Source organism: Asterias rubens, chromosome 15 (genome assembly GCF_902459465.1).
Source record: "Asterias rubens chromosome 15, eAstRub1.3, whole genome shotgun sequence".
Classification (NCBI taxonomy): domain Eukaryota; kingdom Metazoa; phylum Echinodermata; class Asteroidea; order Forcipulatida; family Asteriidae; genus Asterias; species Asterias rubens.
The window spans coordinates 12,017,998-12,038,583 of NC_047076.1; the positions used below are offsets into that span (position 1 = coordinate 12,017,998).

Consider the following 20,586-nt stretch of genomic DNA (forward strand, 5'->3'; position numbering starts at 1 on the left):
TGACTGGCAGTCAAACTTCAAAGGGCCAAGATTAGTGATCCTATTTTGAATTAGTCACCGATAGAGGGCGCTACATCGGATTTACGTCCAATCCGAGAAGGACGAAACATTTGTCAACTTGGCTTAAGGACACAAGTGTCAGGGACTGGGACTGGAACCCATGCACACTCTGCTGATCAGAAACACTAGAGTTTGAATCAGGTGGTCTTAATCGCTCAGCCATGACAATCAACAAATTGTTAGCGGTAGTGCTATTTAATCTTGTTTATAGTTATCTTTGTTAACCACCATGGTAAATTGTAAAGCAATTAGTAATAGGTTACATGTATATATAATACAGTAAGTGGTGTCAATAAACATTTGAAATAATTTGTACAAAGTTTGCCGTGATCATGTTAAAAATTGGAATCTTTAACTCGGGTAAATTAGTTATTCTTGAACTGCTCGTAATCTTTGACACAAAAATAAATATAAGTATAAGTATTTTGTAATTTTAATTATCCGAGTTAAACAAAAGAGGGACAATAGGGGGTGCACGGTTGCAGCCGTGATTAAGCTCCGGTGTTTTGTGTCAACAAAGTCGTCCAAACCAACCCCTTTGCATGCGCCCCTCACCAAAGCGCTCCCATAGGCTATTATAGGAAGTGGACACTATTGGTAATTACTCCAAAATTACTTGGTTACAAGTAATGGAGAGCTGTTGATAGTATAAAACATTGCGAGAAACGGCTCCCTCTGAACTTGAGGTCTCGAAATCAAGCATCTGAAAGCACACAACTTCGTGTGACAAGGGTGTTTTTGTCTTTCATTATTATCTCGCAAGTTCGACGACCGATTGAGCTCAAATTTTCACAGGTTAGTTATTTTATGCATATGTTGAGATACACCAACTGTAAAGACTCGTCTTTGACAATTACAAATAGTGTCCAGTGTCTTTAATTATTGATGGCAAAAAACGAATGGTCGTCTTTGGAAACCTGGAAATCTGAAACCTTCATTGGCCCCCAGTGAATGATAAGTAATTATCGATAACATAAAACAATTTCGAACGGGAAACAATCTTTGAAATTATCGAGTCCACAGTCGGTAAAATTAAAACATTTTTGTTGTTTTATTTCATGATAAATATTCTATAAAATATTGCACTTTACCATAAAAGTTTCTTGTCAAATCACCACCATTTTGTTAATAAAGTGTCAAGATTATAAAGTTGAAATTGATAGAATGACAATTATTTTGTTTGTGGGGTTCCCTTAAACCTTAAAGGTTCCCGTTTTGTTTAGTAAGAATAGCCGGAATGTTTATGTGTTAATAGAAAATATCTACAAAATAGTTGTACCTTTTCTCCACAAAAATACATTATATACATTGAAAAGTACTTTTTATTGGGAACTTTAGAACGCTAGGTGGCAGCAGACTTACCAGGGCTCGGTTTCACAAAGAGTTATTGACCATATCTCTGCATCAATCTTAAAGGGCTACGCAAAGTGTGCTGCATAACACAAATCACCGTGGCAACACTGAAAAGTCATCACTGAAAGTTCGTCTCAGGTACTTTTCTATGTTTTACTTGGTTCTGACTACGCACAGATAACCAAGATCAATAATGATTTACCAGGTTAGTCTGCTGCCACCTAGCGTCAAAAAGTCCCCCCATTGTAATGTACTGTTTAATGGAAGCTTGAAATAGCGTTAGGGACACGTAATTGCAACTTGCAACTTGTACTAGAGGGGTGTCAATTAACATGGGTCGGTTAAGGAGGGTAGGACAAAACTCTACAGCATCTTTCGAGTACAAAATTTGTTTAACAACAGTTGCCAATAGATTAAACCAAATTATAAAACTGAAATGATTAATCAAACAAACAAATCAGCTTATAAATTGATCCAAGACATACCTGTACCCTGCAAACAACACAGTCAGATATACAAAATCTTTGAAATAAGGGCAAAAAAAAGCTCGTCAGTTATGTGCTGATAACGAACGTAAGGGGGCGTTGCATTTTAACGGCTCCTCACTGGAGGAATAACCCCAAATGAGGGCTAAGACAACAGAAATACTAACGATCGTCGAGATGCTTGGATACAGTTACCAATCGGGAGTAAGTGTTAGTTAGGAAACCTCTAAAATCGCGTCAGTAAAAGGCAAAAATTATTGATTGAAAACGTTTGTCAAAATTGCACTTCTTGTTTTCAGGAAGTCAAAATGTAATTCAAATAATATTGTCAAAGCAATGGGAGATTTTGGAACGCTAGGTGGCAGCAGAATTAACCGGGTAAATTGCAACTGTTGACGTAGTTCTGATCATGCGCACATTCCCGAGAACAATGGATTTTACATGGTTAGTCTGCTGCCTCCAAGCGTCCCGAAAGTCTTTCATTGTTATAAATTAATGTTTATAATTGTTACCAACAACTCTCCAGTGCTCATTACCAAGTAAGGCATTGGCTTGGATTTAATTAACCCAAAACACCCTGCCGCCAACGTAACTTTTCCTCGTTCTGTTTTCGTTTTTTGCAAGAGGACAATAAGCTCTGATGATGGAGTAATCCATTCTTTCAACATTTAATACTGTAAGGCTCATCAGTTTAACTGGAATTTTCAAATAAATTAGTGAAGTTGCTAATAATTTTGTCCATAAAGTTCGGATAATAACTTGCAATAATAAAACACAAAACTCATCCATGAAATATGTTTGTTCCACACCCAAGTATATCCAGATCTTTGTCACAAATTGTTGATGAAACGTAATGGTCACCGCCAGGGGAATAAATATTACCCATAGTGCCCCCTTGTCCGCCATTTCCAGAAGCCCCAACAGGACTTCCGTAAGCGTACATCCGGGTATTTTGTGACGTGTACCCAATGGCTGGATAGCTGACGTCATCAGTTGGTGGTTCGTTAGCGCAGTCCATTCTTGCATGGGGGTGTGTTTGATGCTGCTGCTGTGTGTGGCTTTGGTGGGTGATGTATTGGCAGTGATAGTTTGTATTTCTGGTCGGCAGAGGGCCGTTTGCAGCGGGCATATTTTCAAAATGGCGCCCGTATCCATTAGACATAGTATCTCCGTACATGCTCTCATCTTGTGGTATCCTTGTGATATCCGGCCCGGGGAAGTTAGCCGTGTTGTAGTTCTCATCGACGGAACTAGTCCCTTCAGCGTAACTACATCCGTTCCCATCGTAGTATGACGAATCGTATTGCGCCCTCTGTGGCCAGACACTGTAGCTGCTCCGGTTCTCCTCTGGTAGCAAAGTACGAGGGTTGAGCTGCATAGCGCCCGCTACGAGGTTCGTTGTCGGCTGGGAAAGCCCTTTGGACAGCGTCTGCGCAAAGGCAACCGTGTCTGGCACTGAACCTGTTTTCAGGATATCAGCCAACGCAGTGATGTAGTTCTTTGCCAATCGTAGCGTTTCAATCTTTGATAGTTTTTGCGTTTTGGAATAACAAGGGACGACCCGTCGAAGGCGATCGAGTGCGTCGTTCAACCCATGCATGCGATTCCGCTCCCGGGTATTTGCTTTCACACGTCTCATCTTGAATTTTTGAACCCTTGCTTTAGTCATTTTCTTCTTCTTTGGACCTCGTTTCTTTGGCGGCGGTTTCTCACCGTTCTCATCCAGTCCCTTCTGGCGCTTCCTCGACTTCTTACTCTTAGTCGACGCCGATTCCAGATTCCCGTGACTGGCGTCATCGTTGACGTCATCATTGACGTCATCAGTGGCCTCATCCCCGGTCTCTAGGTCGTCCTCAAGGAGCATTGTGTTCAGGGTTTCCGTAAATGATGACGTTACTTGTTGGTCTCGTAAAGGCTTGCTTGTGGTCAACGTTGGCATGACGCTATGGAAAAACTGTCAAAGAGAGAAAGTGTACAGTTTTGCGTAATTTCAGAAATCGTACACTTCAAAACACCTAAGTAATTGCATGCACACAACCCATTGATGTGAAACTATAAGACCTTTAAGCCTCCACTAGTTACCGTTGGTTGATTGGCCTTCGCAGACCATGAATGAGATGGGATTTAAATATATTGTCTTCTAAAAGTGACAGGATTCAAGCAGATACTATTAAAGAAAACTTATGCATGACCTTATTTACGCTCGGCGAAGTTCTAGTATATGAACATGTCTGGTAATTTATTTTATTAAATAATTAAAAATGACTTATTGAGGTATTTTTTATAAATATATATTTTAAGGCTGCTAACTGCAATCAATCAAAGTAATACATTTTCTCCTTTTTAAATTTGTGATGTTGATGTTATCTGGTTGTATTAGTTTCATTAGGTAAATTTGGAATTTTATTTTAAGAAGTAATCTAGAGTAAACTGAATTATTTTACCCTAAAAACTGTGTAGCAATTTTACTCAATGGCTACACATATTATTTTTATTATTGTTTCATAGATGGACAATTTTCAATAACATGTTGAGGTTCGCGGTAGCACCATATGTAAATCTCTTTCGAGTAGTGTTGGTTCTGAGAAGAACCGGTGGTTGACAACTCGACGTTTCGATCAGTATGCTCTGATTGTCTTCAGAAGGAAAGAAACAATCATTATTTTATGTATATTTCCTTTAATTTTCATTGTAATATAATACTTTAGGAGAAAGAAGTTAATAATTAATAATGTTTATTTAATTTTATTTTCATTGATTAATATCAGTCAATCGTTTCAGTTATGTAACATGGATTTATTCTTCTGCATTTTGCAAACACTAATTACAAATGATCAATGTAAATTTAGTTACACTCTTCCCCGTTCGCTCATAATTGGCTAACAGTTGGCCCTCAGAATTTTGACACCACAGCCTTTGGTGAGGGTTATGTAAGACGTAACGCACAGTTCATATTTTCCCGGTCTGGAATTGTTTTAATTAACGTGCCACGGAGTCGCAGTCAAGCGTACACGTTAAATTTACTGCCGTCAAAATATTAAATTGTCCAGTCTACACGAGACCCATTAGAGCATTTTGTTGCCACTTCGCTCATTATTAAAGGGTCTGGGTACTTTTTGTAGGACACAAAACACAACATCCACAGACTTACATTAATTTTCCACAGTGTGAAGATAATGATGGTAGAAAGCTTTCATGAAATAATTACTTGCTGAGGTGCTGTAGTTTTACAAACGATATCAAAGATAGCGAAAACAATAGCACAAACAACGACATGAACAAAAAACAACAATATCAAGATCAACAAGAACAAGCGCTTACAAGAATAAGTAGAACAACAAGGACAACAAAAACAAAAGAACAAAAAGAACAATAAGAACAACAAAACAACAACAAGGACAACAACAAGAACACCAACAAGAAAAAAACACCCCAAAACAACAAGAAACAAATATAGGGCTTGAGGCATTTCATGGTGAGGTATCAATGTATATTTGGTTTGCGGTAACATGTGTGTTTCTACTTGCCAGGTAGAGTTTGTTCTCAGAGAACTGTCTTACTTTATTCTACTACAGCGGAGTAGATTGTTCGGGGGTTCGGGAGACATCTCAGAAACCCCGAACAGCTACTCCGCGGTAGTAGAATAAAGCAAGACAGTTCTCTAAGAACAAACTCTACCTGGCAAGATAGATACACACAATCCCCCATGTGGTACCGCAAACCAAACAAGACAAAAACAGCAGAAAGAACAACAAGAACAACACAAACAACAACTACAACACAAACATGTATTTGATTATTAAAGTTTATCCGTAGACAATGGGAGACTTTTGGGACGCTTGGTGGCAGCAGACTTACCAGGTAAAATCCATTGTTCTCGGTCATGTGCGCACGCTCAGAACTACGTAAACAATGGAAATTTACCTGGTAAGTCTGCTGCCACCTAGCGTCCCAAAGTCTCCTATTCCCAGACAAGTACTAATTGCCTTTGTTTTAAGTAAGTAGCGCCAGCGGCACTTATCAAACAATCCAGTTTGCTGAACACGACTTACTTAAACATCTGTAAATTCATTCATATCTAAATGCAACAGCCACAGACACTGACAAAACGAACGTGCTAGTTTAAAGATTATTTCCCTGCCTCATTAGCTTTGTGGTATTAATTCTAACAGTGAAATTGATCGTTAGATACAATTGGCAAATTTCATAATCAACATGATTATTATAAACATGTTCTGTTAAACAAATCAACGGCTTCTGGGGATTAACTTCGCTGGTACTCCGATATTATCGCAGTGACTGAAGGGCATCTTTATTCAAGCCGACACAAGTACAACTGTAAACGTTCAGTTTCTAAAACTATGTGGATAATATTCAGTTCTTGCAATAAAGTATAAACACTATTGGTAATTACTCAAAATAATTATTGGCATAAAACCTTTCTTGGTGGCGATTAATAGGGAGAGGTTGATGGAATAAAACATTGTGAGAAACGGCTCCCTCTGAAGTGCCATAGTTTTCGAGAAAGAAGTAATTTTCCACGAATTTGATTTCGAGACCTCTGATTTAGAACTTGAGGTCTTGAAATCAACCATCTAAACACACACGACTTCGTGACAAGGGTGTTTTTTCTTTCATTATTATCTCGCAACTTTGACGACCGATTGAGCTCAAATTTTCACAGGTTTGTTATTTTATGCATATGTTGAGATACACCAAATGTGAAGGCTAGTCTTTGACAATTATCAATAGTGTCCACTGCCTTTAAGCGCAAGGGCTGACCTGCTAGTTCACAAAAGCTCCGGGTTATTATTCATCACAGTTTTTCTGATTTCCCAATGGCTACATTTTTTTCAAAATCAGCCTCAAATTGAAAGAATTGCATGCCTAATATTAGTAGCAAATACATAAATACTTATTATCCAATGCTGACAAAATAATTCTCTTAAAAAATAATTTTCTTATCATTTGTGTCCCCCTTATAAAATGATACTGCCTGTCATGTACGTGTCAGATCTCACTGACAACATCAACTCGAACACAATACGTTGATATTCAATCAGTGGTTTTACAGACACACCGAATATACCCCAAAATAATTTGATACAACCCATTTGCGAAAACACAATCCCTCCATCCTGCACCACAACCAACAGAAGGAGCAACAAAAGAATCACATCCGATGTCACAGAGAAGCGCATCCCTTGCCTCATCATTACTGCCTCTCTCCATAAAGCCCCATCTGTCACAAGACCCCCACTAATGGGGTCGTCCCAGCCACAATTTATGGGCTCTGGGCTCCATTAACCTCCCCCCCCCCCGTCCCCCCACCAACCACCACACAACAACAACAACGTGGACCTTTTTTTGCGTCAACGGCTCTCTACACCTCCCGACTAGGAGAGACAAAAAGGCCACGCTGGTCGGAGGGTGCAAAGTCAGTCTTCAAGACAACAAAGATCGCACTTTGAAGTCATCACATGGGATAATTGATGTCCAGTTGCTAAGAGGGAGATCCAGACAACCACAGTTGCTAGGTTACAGTGTTGGTATTAGTTGCAGCGTTTTTTAGATACACTCTTCGGAGGTAATTGTGAGGGTACAATCATTTTTTTTTCTTTGGTGGGTAATTGTCAGAGTAAACTCTCATTACTTGTAGACGATCTTCGTTCGACATGAAGCTTATCATTTTCTCGAGACGGTGTCTGAGGAATAGGCACAAACGGTTCAATCTCTCTTGGGAGAGGGTTGTTATACAGTTTCTTACGACTCAATCTACTGTAGAATTGCAGTTTTTATTTGGTTTTACTCGTAACATTTAGGCCTACCACATTATTAGAATTGTTCAAAGTGCTTTCAAGCGCAATCTTGAAACATATTCCTTTGTATTCACATTTCTGATGTTGTTCTTTCCTAGTAAGCGCAAAAAAACATTTTTGGAATTGCGCTATAAAAGAGCAGTTAATAATATTTAATAAAATTATTATTAATAATGTGGAAGGATCTTTGGATCTAATTTGGCGTGAATTTTTCCAAACGATTAAAGCCAATTATTGTGCGTATGGTTTTGTCTTCGCTTCTTCGGTATTCGATTGTTGTTTTTTCCCTTTTCCTTTTTTCAATTGAATTGAATTGAATGGAGTTGAATAGAAATGAAATTGATTGAATTGTTCGTCCAACAAATCTATTTAAAAAAATTCTGATGGAATTATGAGAAGGAAAGAACACTACCCAAATAGAGTATAACATAACACATCAATTTAAATTTATGAGGTGCTATTCCATCAAGATCATAAAAGCAATTAACACGGGAAAAGGTGAGTCTTTAGAAATTTACGAAATGTAGATGACTTTACTCAAATGGCGATCCTATAAGCTGCCACAAAGTCTGTCACCAAAATGAACAAACTTTAATCCCATATGCGACCAAATATCCTCATACCATGAAGGGTTTTCTTTTTAATTATATATTTTTTGTCTTCCATTAATCACAACAAAATGATTAACTTCACATATAGTCGCCATCCATCACGAGAGCAAAACTGAAGCGCAAAGCAATTGAATACTTAAGTGTTTTGCGACCGGAAGAAAATTAACAAATTAAAAAAAGGCGCTCCGTTTTAAAGGGTAGAAATACTGAGGGCAGAAAAGTTAGTTTGACATTGTATATTGGAAACTCACATAGGTGTTTGTACAGCGAATGTTTGCTTTGCTATTTAGATGTTTGACATTCACGCACTTGATATAGTGAACGTCATTTCCATTCGGAGATTGGACATTGCTGGATGTACTGTGTGAATGTCCAACGTTCAATGTCCAAAATCAAACTTATAATACTGTCATGAAATCAGTAAAGTTAGTTTTATATTGGACGTTGGACATTCACATAGGTTTGTACAGCGAATATCAATATTGCCTTTTCAATATTGGACACTCATATTATAGGTTTGTACAGTGAATGTCTTTCTTGTAAATCGATATTGGATATTGGACATTCCCATAGGTTTGTACAGTGAATGTCTACCTTGTACATCAATATTGGATATTGGACATTCCCATAGGTTTGTACAGTGAATGTCTACCTTGTACATCAATACTGGACATTGGACATTCACATAGGTTTGTACAGTGAATGTCTGCCTTGTACATCAATACTGGATATTGGACATTCCCATAGGTTTGTACAGTGAATGCCTACCTTGTACATTTTGTAGGCTGAGTAGGTTCAATGTAAAAACAACGAAACGTTTCTTGACCACTTCCTGAGACGGATAATCCAATTTAATTTAAGAGGTTAACACAAACAACCACACCCTTTGAAGTACAAACAAATAACCTAAGTTTCCTATATTTGTCGAGAGAAAAAAAAATACACAATAACTATTTTTGTATCGCGTTCATAAAAGTCAAATCAGTAATCAATTCATAGCAATGCCGGCTAACAACTTGGCCTCGATAATTATTATATTTACTCCATCCATCAGAAGCACTAAGTCATTAATCTAAACTAATCAGAGCCCCTCGATTGCAATTTCGTTTCCTGCCGCTTGCCAGACCCTCTCTCATCTCGGCATGCAGTCGGGTACCACTTCCATACCGGTTAATTATTATCGAACGAACCTCGTAAGCGACTCGGAAATAGGGTGGAAGTGTCATTGACTTGAGTGACTGAAGTGACATGGTATGGAGGGGGAGTCGGCGGAAATGTCACCGGTAAGAAGTGACACTCGGCTAGAGGTTTTGGTTTTTGGAGTGCTTTAAGGGAGAAGTGGTGATTGTTCGGAAAAGGGAAATTGGTTTATTGTTTCTGCTGATGGGGGTGGGGGGGTATGCTCGTGGATGTGGGCTGTATTGGATGTATATTTCAAAAACAAAAGGATATACTTTGATGACCGCGGTTCTGTACGGTCGCTCGTTTTGTTTTGGTAGGAGCATGGAGGACGAGTAGGAGTACCTTTTAGGAGAAGGGGTTATTGTTCGGTACTTGACGCCTTTGGTACTGTTGGCGAAGACCAGTTTTATCACTTGGTGTATCCCAAAATAACAAATCTGTGACAATTTTCGACTCAAATTGTCATCGAAATGGCAAGAGAATAATGAAAGAAAAAACACCCTTGTGGCAGAAATTTGTTTGCATTCCAGATGCCCTAAAATGGCACCAGGCCTGACGTCTTTTAATATTTGAGTGAGAAATTATATTAATATGAATAAAACGAAGTTGTCGAGTCCACACGTTTACAAACTTGTATCTGAAATAGAACGTGTCCCGCAACAAATTAACACAAGTAGACACGTCAACCAACAAACGGATTTAGCAGACACGTGCAAACAGATTGCACAATCGTCTTAATTATGAGACAAAAGACAACTCAACAATTAATTTAAGTGTAAACATATCCAGCAATACGCAAAAAGAAACACTTGTCCAATTATAGACTTACTTCCAAACCCTCTTTGTGTTTCAACAAACACTCTAAAGACAATAACACCGCGGCAAAAAAAATGAAACCCCAAAGTCCCGCGAGATCATTCACTCATCTCGCGTTGTTTCTTTGTCTTTGTCGTGAGTCACCCCAAACACCGACGAACAATGGACTCTTTCCCGCCAAAATAAAATAAAAAATGACTCATTTACGCCCAAGATGGATTGTCCATAGCAACGCCTCATCCAGATTCTCACACTTTTTTTGCTGAATAATTCACACGCCAAAAAAAAAAAAAAAAATTCCCCTCCCTAGTGTGGAGTGGGTAATTAGTTTCGTTGTTAAAAATAAGACTCGCATTTTTGTTCATAACACTACTGCCTGTCTACACCAACCACCGCCCTATGCATTATATGGGTCCCCTGTGGTGTGTCAAGTCATCGAATGTGACGAAAGAGACGTCCAAGGGTTTCGTCCACGAGCCTCACTCTCAAAAAAGACCCTAAACATCTCATAAAAAAAACCTCAAGCCAATTTCTCTCTGCCCCCTCTCGGTTGGAGACAAGATAATTGAGAGTATGGTTAGTGATGCGTAACACGTAATAACTAGTAACTGCGGAATATTCGATGCTCATTCAAGTATGACCAGGTTACGTTTTACTTAAACCTAACTTCAAAATGCCCACATCATTTTCTACTGACAATTCTTTTTGGAGGGATCGGGTGGGTTAGAGATCTTGCTTTGTTCATAGGTATACCGGATAATAGGTTTGATTTACACGGAGGTTTAACACTCTTATTCCCATTAATTGTTAAGGTTTGCCATCAAACGTCAAGGTCCAATACTGCCTAAATTATTCCCTGTGTTTTTTGAACACCTTGCTTGTTGTCTCAAAACATTGTCTCAAAACAACTCAAAATGCCCAGTCGGTACTAACACAAAATAATATGATTGCCATTCTATAATTAGAATGCTAGTCGTTTTATACTTGGCGTAATCTGTGGACGTTGGTGTTTAGTGTCATTAGTAAAAAGAACCCCCAAACCCGTAGAACAATTAGTAATTTTTGCTAATTTTGGCGTTGAGATGCTCAAGTGATCAATAAGTAATTAATAATATTTGTTTCTGCTATATAATTATTTTATTATAGATGAACTAGAGCGTGCAATTTCGGATGTGGCATTGTGTATGACATCATCTAGTTTGGTGTCTCATTTCATGGCAAATATTTTCTGCGGTTGAATTCGATGAAAACATTATACATGAAATTATTTATTTGTTAGTTTTACTTCGTCTGGCAATTTATGTTTCAATGTAGTCAGTGATCGAAAGAGAATAGTGAAATACGCTCAGTTGTACAACAGCGCAATACACCACCCACTATCGATGACTGACGTCTTGGGCCAAGACTAGTCATTGATCAGCGTATAGTGATGTACGATCTAAGAATTACATCATTTTGTGACAGAAGGCGTGCACATGTGCACCATCCTTGTGTTCGACTAGTTAATTCATTTATAGTATTATTTTAAATCGTTCATCATGTTGTTTTATTAAGACTGTTTGAGTAACTATTTGCTTGCTTAAAAACACTGGACATTACTGGTAATTGTCAAAGACCAGTCTTCTCACTTGCTTTATCTCAACATATGTAAAAAAATAACATACCTGTACAAATTTTAGCTCAATCGGTCATCAAAGTTGCGAAATAATAATGAACGAAAAAAACACCATTGTCCCACGAAGTTGTGTGCTTTCAGATGTTTGATTTCGAGAGCTAAAAATTTAAATCTGAGGTCTTGAAATCAAATTCGTTGAAAATTACTTCTTTCTCGAAAACTACGTTACTTCAGAGGGAGCCGTTTCTCACAATGTTTTATTCTACCAACCTCTCCCCATTACTCGTTAACAAACAAGGTTATGCTAATAAATATTTTGAGGAATTTCCAATAGGGTCCACTGCCTTTAAGGGATTGGGATAGAATTGGTGTCAGGGAAAGGAATAAGGCTAGGGTAAGGGTAAGAGTTATAATTAGGGTTAGGGTTACTAAGCAGACCTTGAATTTCGTTCTTAAAAGGGGCACAACATTTTTGTTCTTGGAAGGGTTACTTCTAAGATGATTTTTTTTTATAAATTAAACTTTGCAAAGGGCACCACAGGAAAAGCACAGCGCACAACGGCAATTTAGGTGATGTAATTTGTATACATAACGTGTAATTGTATAACAAAAAATTAAATTAATTTTAATCAGTTGAGGTTAGCGGTATAGCGCCATGTGTACATCTCATTTGAGAGTGTTGGATTCTGAGAAAAACCGATGGTTGACAACTCAATTAATTTTAGTTTAAAATGTCCCCGGTTGTCTCTATCACACAGGCTTTTTGTTTTGTTGGACGGCAATCGCACTGGTTTGTTTTACGCATCAAATGATAAATCAAGTTTTGGATTTGTTTTATTAAGTAATCACAGTATATATCGGTACAAAAGGAACACCACAGTGGTCACCTAACAAATCAAGGGTGTTCCAAACACAATGAATTGATTCCAAAGTTAATTTGCATAATGCTGCATCGCATTACATTAACTTCAAGTACAGCTAGTGGTATATCATGAATTTAATCACAACCAACCGTTGAGCAATGATGAGAGTGGTTATCGATTAGTGAAGATGTCGATACCACGATTTTATTTTTTGAAAAATCGTTATGCGTGTTTTAGGGAACTGGACAACTTTGGTAATTGTCAAAGACCAGTCTTCTCACCTGGTGTATCCCAACATATGCATAAAATAACGAACCTGTGAAAATTTGGGCTCAATCGGTCGTCGAATCGTTTGTTTGTTTGTTTGTTTGTTTGTTTGTTTGTTTGTTTGTTTGTTTGTTAACCTGGTTATTATGTGAAATTGTTTGTCTCTTGTCCTTCCAGGTTGGACTGACACACCTCTTGGTGACAGTGCAGGCACTTTTGTCAGTCCTGGCAAACCTGGATTGTTGATGTCTTTCTGTTGTCCTCAGTCGTGAAGTACTTTGTCTTCTCTTTTACTGCCTGTCCTCCTTTTTTATATCTTGATGTATCTCCCTTTTTAATGTTTTCCAATCCAGATGTATATATTTATATAGGCCTATTTAATGTTTTTAAGAGCTTTATCCTTTACGTATACAATTTTTGTATTTTTTGTATTTTTATGTGAATTGCCGAATAAATAATAATAATAATAATAATAATAATAATAATAATAATAATAATAGATAATAATGAAAGAAAAAAACACCCTTGTTGCACAATACTTGTAAGAGATCAGATGCCTAAACATGCCTGAAGCCTTTTATCAGATTCAAATCTGAGTGAGAATTAACCTCTTTCTCAAAAACTACGTTACTTCAGAGTTGTTTCTCACAATTTTTTTTTGTATACTATTAACAGCTCACCATTGTTAACAATAGGGTGGGGGGTAGTTTTAACTTAATCACTGTAGCTTGCAAGCCAGAGGAAACCTGTAAAACAAGGTTGCTTGTTTGAACCACAAATTCAAGGGTTAGCCATTGTCTTTCAAGACGAGTGCATGTTCTGGGTTCATACCAAACAGACGTACACGTGCCGAAGATCATTAAAATAAATACACCACCCAGTTTAGAATTACTCGTAATTGTGATGAATCTTTGATCTATTTCACTCCTTGTATAGTAAGAGAAGTAAATATCAGCGATTTCAGGGCATGAGTCTGACACATTGAAGTTACCAAAATGGCCCTGTCTCATCTGGTAACCTATTTCTGTTAAGCAATGCTTCTCTGTGCTCAGCAAGGTTTTTGTGCTTACTTATAAAAAACGAGGCCCCGGGACACCTTTTTCGGGGGTTGTCCATTTTGTTTCGTCTTCAGAATTCTATGCAACAAGGGTGATTTTTCTGCAGTGCATTCAAGACCACTTTTGTTGCACTTGAGCAGTTTTCTTACTAACCCCAAGAATAATAATTATGTGAACATTTAAATGTGAATTCCATTCCTTCTTGAAGATTGCCTGGAACTGGTTGTCTGTAAATTGCATCATGTATTTAAAGGGAAGGTACACTATACTTGTCAAAGACCAGTGTTCTCACTTAATGTATCTCAACATATGCATAAAATAACAAGCCTATGAAAATTTAAGCTCAATTGGTCATCGCAGTTGCGAAAAAAATTATGAAAGAAAAAACACCCTTGTCGGGTGAATTTGTGTGCTTTCAGATAAGAATAAAAGTCTTCTAGCTAGAAGTCTTTTATTATTTTAGTGAGAAATTAAATCTTTCTCAAAAACTACGTTACTTTAGAGGGAGTCGTTTCCCAAAATGTGTTATACTATCAACAGCTCTCCAATGCTCATTACCAAGTCAGTTTTTAAGTTAATATTTAACATGTACCTTCCCTTTAACATGAGCCTTTCAAACATTATTTATTTTAACACTGCTGCGCTCTTACCCGAAAACGTGTGACGTTGGTACTAAATTACTCGTCCTATTAATTACAGTATAATATAAATTACAGACTATTATATCCTAACACACGATCGGTGTATAATACCATGGAGCAATGATAATAAACGGAACCTAATAACCAGACATCTGGTTTTCGCAGCACGAATTTTATGTTTTTACAATTTGCAACTTCTGGTCACGAGATCTTTCTAAACCATATGTATTAAAAGTGATAATTTATCTTGTAAAGCTAACCTGAATACGATACCACCCTATATTCCATACTTTCTATGCATCAAAGCGAAAAACAGATGAGTTTTATTTTGAAGTATTATTTTTAAAGAGTTCGTTGAAAGATGGTTGAATATGCCTTTTAAAGATCAGTAGGATTAACAAAAAATCTAGCATGAAAGCGAAAACCAGGATTTGTTAAATAATAATTATGTAATAATTTTGTTGGTAATATTTCGAAAAGTTCATTGGAAGATGGTTGCCAATGTCTTTTTAAAATCATGATTTGAACTGTCTATCAAACGAAAACCAGATGATAATTTACTTTGAAGTAACATTTGTTAAAGAATTTATTAAAAGTTGGTTGACAATGCCCTTTGAAATCAGTAGGATTAATTTAAACATTCTAAAAAACTACCAGAAGAATTTTTATTTTGAAGTACGGTTAAATTTTGAAGTACGGTAATATTTTTAAAGAGTTCATTGAAAGACCAGAGGATTTTGAAAATTCTAGCATAAAAGCGAAAAACCAGATGATTTTTGTTGTGAAATGAAAATTTAAAAGAGTTCATTAATGAAGTTGGTTGCCAATTCCTTTTAAAAATCGGTAGGATGTTGAAAACTCTAGCATCAAAGCGAAAACTAGATGATTTTACTTTTGAAGTAATATTTTCATAGAGTTCATTGAACGCAGGCGCCTATACTGTTTTTAAAACAGTAGGATTTGAAACTTTGCATGGTGTGAGTATAATTAGATGAGGTTTGTGGTAACACAATGTGTAAATCTCTTTTGAACAGTGTTGGTTCTGAAAATAACCGGTGGTTGAGAACGCAACATTTTGATCAGCAAATCGTTGAAATAATGTATTGCTAATTGAAATAATTTATTGTAATTATCACTGTTATGCATAAACGGTTTTATTTATCAAGTGCTTAGTAAATGTGATAAATAATGTGTTTATGTTTTTCTCTTCTCTTAATACCAAGCGCCCGACAAAGCAGCTTAGTTACTGTAAACATGTTGTCGATTTGAATAATAATAACAACAACACCAAACAAACAATAACTTGAAAAGAAAAGACTTCGCCTCAACTTTAAAAGTCTACAACTAAATATTCTACTCCGAGTAGCGTAAAAAGACTGATTGGTTTAGAACAATGTATAGCTATCTTTTTGTCACCAAAGTGTCCTGAAACATTTAAGTAAAAAACAATATCAATAGTACTCACCATTTACGAATATCAAGTTGACGTGTCCTATATAAGTCCCATCAAATAGAATACAAACAAGTCAACAAAAACTATCACCCATATACAAAAAAAACGCGTAGCAGTTTTAAATTAATAAACTGCACCACACCAAACCGCTGAACAAAATGACACCAAGTAAAAAAACTTATCCGTCTAAATACACCACAGAGATATAAGTAAGCCCGCGAAATCGGTTTAGAACACACGTGATCACGTTATTCTCAAGCAAACAAGTGCAATGAACCAATCAGAGGCTGGGATAATCCGCTCTAAAGAGAAACAACGTCCTGATCATGCGCAGTGGAGATACATTTGCACGCCGTATGTGGGGAGCTTATAGACGGCGCGTGTAACACTTGGTCGCCCATCTGTCGAATTGTGACCGTTTTTTTTTTTCTTTTTCGGAGGCGCCCCGCGGAGCCCAGCGCTTATGATGGAGGTCCGCCGTTTAATATCTGCATAAACACTTCACAATTTTTAACTACAACAGGAAAAGTCTCATGACTTTTGAGTTTAAAGTCACAGTGGTAATTTTTTTAGTGGCGTTTAAAGGGTCTATGTAACTTTTGTAGGACAAAAAACACAATGTCCACAGATTTACACTAAACTTACACAGTTTGAAGATAAAGATAGTAGAAAGCTTCCCTGAAAATACTACGTGCCGAGGTGCTGTAGTTTTTGGGAAATGCGTAAAACAATGTCATAAAAATAATTTTCGTCTCATGAGACGAAAATTATTTCAATCATTTACAAACGTATTTCATGACATTATTTTACTCATTTCTCAAAAAAAGCAGCACCTCAGTAAATAAGATTTGAATGGAAGCTTTCCCCTATCATTATCTTCAAACCCTGTAAATTCAATGTAAATCTATGGACATTTTGAAAAAGTACCCAAATCCTTTAAAGGAACACGTTGCCTTGGATCGGTTGAGTTGGACTTTAAAAAGCGTTTGTAACCGTTTGTTATAAAATGCATATGGGTAAAAAGATGTTGTTAAAAGTAGAATACAATTATCCACACAAACATGCCTCGAAATTGCACGGCTTTCCGTTTACCTCTCGTTGACTAACACAGTCGGCCATTTATGGGAGTAAAATTTTTGACCCCCATAAATGGCCGACCGAGTTCGTTCGCACAGTAAAAGGAAAACCACGCAATTTCAAGGCAAATTTGTGTGGATCATTGTATTCTACTTTTAAAGCATCTTTCCAACCATACGCATTTTATAAAAACACGGTTTCACACGCTTTTTATAGACCAACTCGTCCGACCCAAGGCAATGTGTTCCTTTAAAGGCACTGGACACTAAGTATTGTGCGACGCTTAGCAAAGTGTGGATACATTAAGAAAGAAACTAAAAAATAAATAGTAAACATGTGGATACAACCATGTGTAAATTTGCACTGGACACTATTGGTAATTAATTACTCAAAATATGATTAGCATAAAAACTTACTCGGTAACGTGCAATGGAGGACTGATAGTTTTAAACATTGTGAGAAACGTAGTTTTTGAGAAAGAAGGAATTTCTTTTAACCTGAGAAAGACTTCTTTTTAGGCAACTTTTAGACATCTGAAAGCCACTTTAAGAAATCTGAAAGCACACAAATTTGTGCAAAAAGGCTATTTTTTTCTTTCATTGTTCCTTTGCAACTTTGATGACCAATTTGAGCTCAAATTTTCACAGGTTTGCTATTTTATGCAAGTGAGAATACTGGGCGTTGACAATTATACCAAAGGTGTCCAGTGCCAAGAAGGTACATAGAAACGATGATTCAATTGATTCTCGAAAAGGGTAACACCCACATACTTGTAAAATGGTTTGTGACTGTTAAATCGTTCTTTCTAACTGAACGATTCCCTACGAATGACGCACTAAATTCTATTTTTAATAAGTAATTGATACAATTTTGTTTCCACTAGTGTGATCTGATACAACTGATAAAATTTCATCTGTTTTTTATTTTATTTTGTGCGGTAAATCTTGAAATCAATACAGGGGGACTCTGAAGCTGGTCGTGGTTGATGTTAAAGTTGCTTAGGTTTACGGTAGTATTTGTTTGTGTGGTTGTTTAGATGATCTTCCTGTCAAGGGAACTCGGCAAATTCCAACAAGGGGATATAAACACCAAGCTAGTAACAGCCAACCTCTATCACACAAACAGTGGTTTAAAGACACTGGACCCTATTGGTAATTGTCAAAGAACAGTCTTCACAGTTGGTGTATCTCAACATATGCATAAAATAACAAACCTGTGAAAATTTGAGCTCAATCGGTCGTCGAAGTTGAGAAATAATAATGAAAGAAAAAAAAACACCCTTGTCACAACAAGTTGTGTGCTTTCAGATGTTTGATTTCGAGACCTCAAAATCTAAATCTGAGGTCTCGAAATCAAATTCGTGGAAAATTACTTCTTTCTCGAAAACTACGTCACTTCAGAGGGAGCCGTTTCTCACAATGTTTTATACTATCAACAGCTCTCCATTGTTCGTTACCAAGTAAGGTTTTATGCTAACAACTGTTTTGAGTAATTACCAATAGTGTCCAGTTCCTTCAACATAGAGATTTTTGGATGAGCTGACAAGGAAAAGTCTACTAGTCGATCTGACCATCATCAGGAGCTCATCAAGTTGTGCTGATAAGGATTTGCATTTGGGTTATAATTTGGTTTTAACTATGAACGTGACCAAGCCGAACACCTGATCAAAAGATAACCTAAACCTTCGATTAGTTGCGAATACCCACTGGCTAGGAAAGCCCAGACGCAAGGACGAACCACAGCGTAGGTCAACTACGAACTCTTGCATTTATACGCCCGCAGGGAAAATGTCAAGGTGTGATCGTTGGGGGCGTTTATAGCTTTTCCTACGAGTGATTTGTCTTTTGGGTCGTCTGTCTTTTGGGTCACCTTTAAGGAAAGATGGAAGCCTTGGGCGTGATGGTTAACCTATGATGTGTGGACGGATATCCCCTTGCAGCAGGACAAAGCCATACTCGTGTTTTGCGAGTTTCTTTTTGTTGTAAGATCATTATAGAAGTTAATTATTGGGATGGCACATCCCCCACCTTTACCAGAAAAAAAAATCTATACGCAACCAGGGCCCAATTTCATGGCTCTGCTTACCGCCGAATTCCGCGCTTACGATCACGATTCCCCCGCTTACGTGCAAGCACCGAATTTCTGCGCTAGCCTTGTAAGCGTAGAATGCCTAGTAACGTTGAGACCGCACGCGCAGAAGCCAAAATTTGCCGCTTACCCGTGAAATACGCTTGCCGTAAGCACAGAATTCCCTGCTTCCGTAAGCGCCGATTCTGTGCTTACGGTGTTGTTGTTGGGGGGGGGGTGTTTGGCTGATTGTGTCGTTGTTGTTGTTGGTGTTGTTGGTGTTGTTGGTGTTGTTTTAGTTTTGGCATATTTGGCATATTTGAAATTATTCTACCCCAAGTGTTTGGGTTTTATGTTGTTGTTTTTTGCTGCTGCTATTGATGTTATTTTTATTTATTTATTTATTTATTTATTTATTTATTTATTTATTTATTTATTTATTTATTTATTTATTTTTATTTTTTCTCTTGATGTGGAGTTATACTACTCCGTTTATTCAACAACAATTATCAGCCACAACATACATCAATACAACAAGCTCCGATACATACTGCTATTGTATAACAGATTAAATGAGCTACGGGTTGTAATACATATAAATTAAATTGATAACATACAAAAACAAGAGACATAAATATTTATATATACATTTTAGCGTGATCTAATCACGGTGATCGAGAAAAACAATGGGTAGAAATTATTTTAGACAATCAAGGTTAATAAAACAAAAATAAATAAACAAAAAGGTCATAAAAAGGAACACGGCGACGGCCTTTGGTGAGAAAAGCAATTAGTAATCGAAATTGACATCATCATTAACATTGAAACACAACGCATTATTTCTAGTGTAAATAGTTTCGAAAGATTCTGGGCTCAATCTGGTCTTTTCCATACGGAGAAAGTATTTCAAGGATTTTTTTAACTGACTGATGATGTCAGTTTCTGCTGGTCTGGAATAACTGTTGAAAACCTTTTTGCATCTTATATTCCAGATCAGTCTGAGCAGTTTAGCTACGACAATAGCCTGAACTGGTTCTAAATTATAACCAAGAATTCTATTAGAGTCATTCAAGTAATAGTGTTTGTTTATTTATTTATTTATTTATTTATTATTATTATTATTATTATTATTATTATTATTATTATTATTATTGTTATTATTTTTTTTGTGGGGGTGGCATTTGAAATAATTTTTCTATAGCAAAAACGATTGGCATCG

At 37.0% G+C, this 20,586-nt stretch overlaps 1 protein-coding gene across 1 annotated transcript; it reads right to left on the reverse strand.

Annotated features, from left to right (window-relative positions):
• Positions 1–869: 869 nt before the first annotated feature.
• Positions 870–16,364, reverse strand: LOC117300390 (neurogenic differentiation factor 1-like). Its single transcript, XM_033784172.1, has 2 exons — positions 16,236–16,364; positions 870–3,852 (listed from the first exon to the last, which is right to left on the reverse strand). The coding sequence occupies exons 1-2, from the start codon at positions 16,236–16,238 to the stop codon at positions 2,680–2,682; spliced, it is 1,176 nt and encodes a 391-aa protein (XP_033640063.1). The 5' UTR covers positions 16,239–16,364; the 3' UTR covers positions 870–2,679.
• Between the last annotated feature and the right edge of the window lie 4,222 nt (positions 16,365–20,586).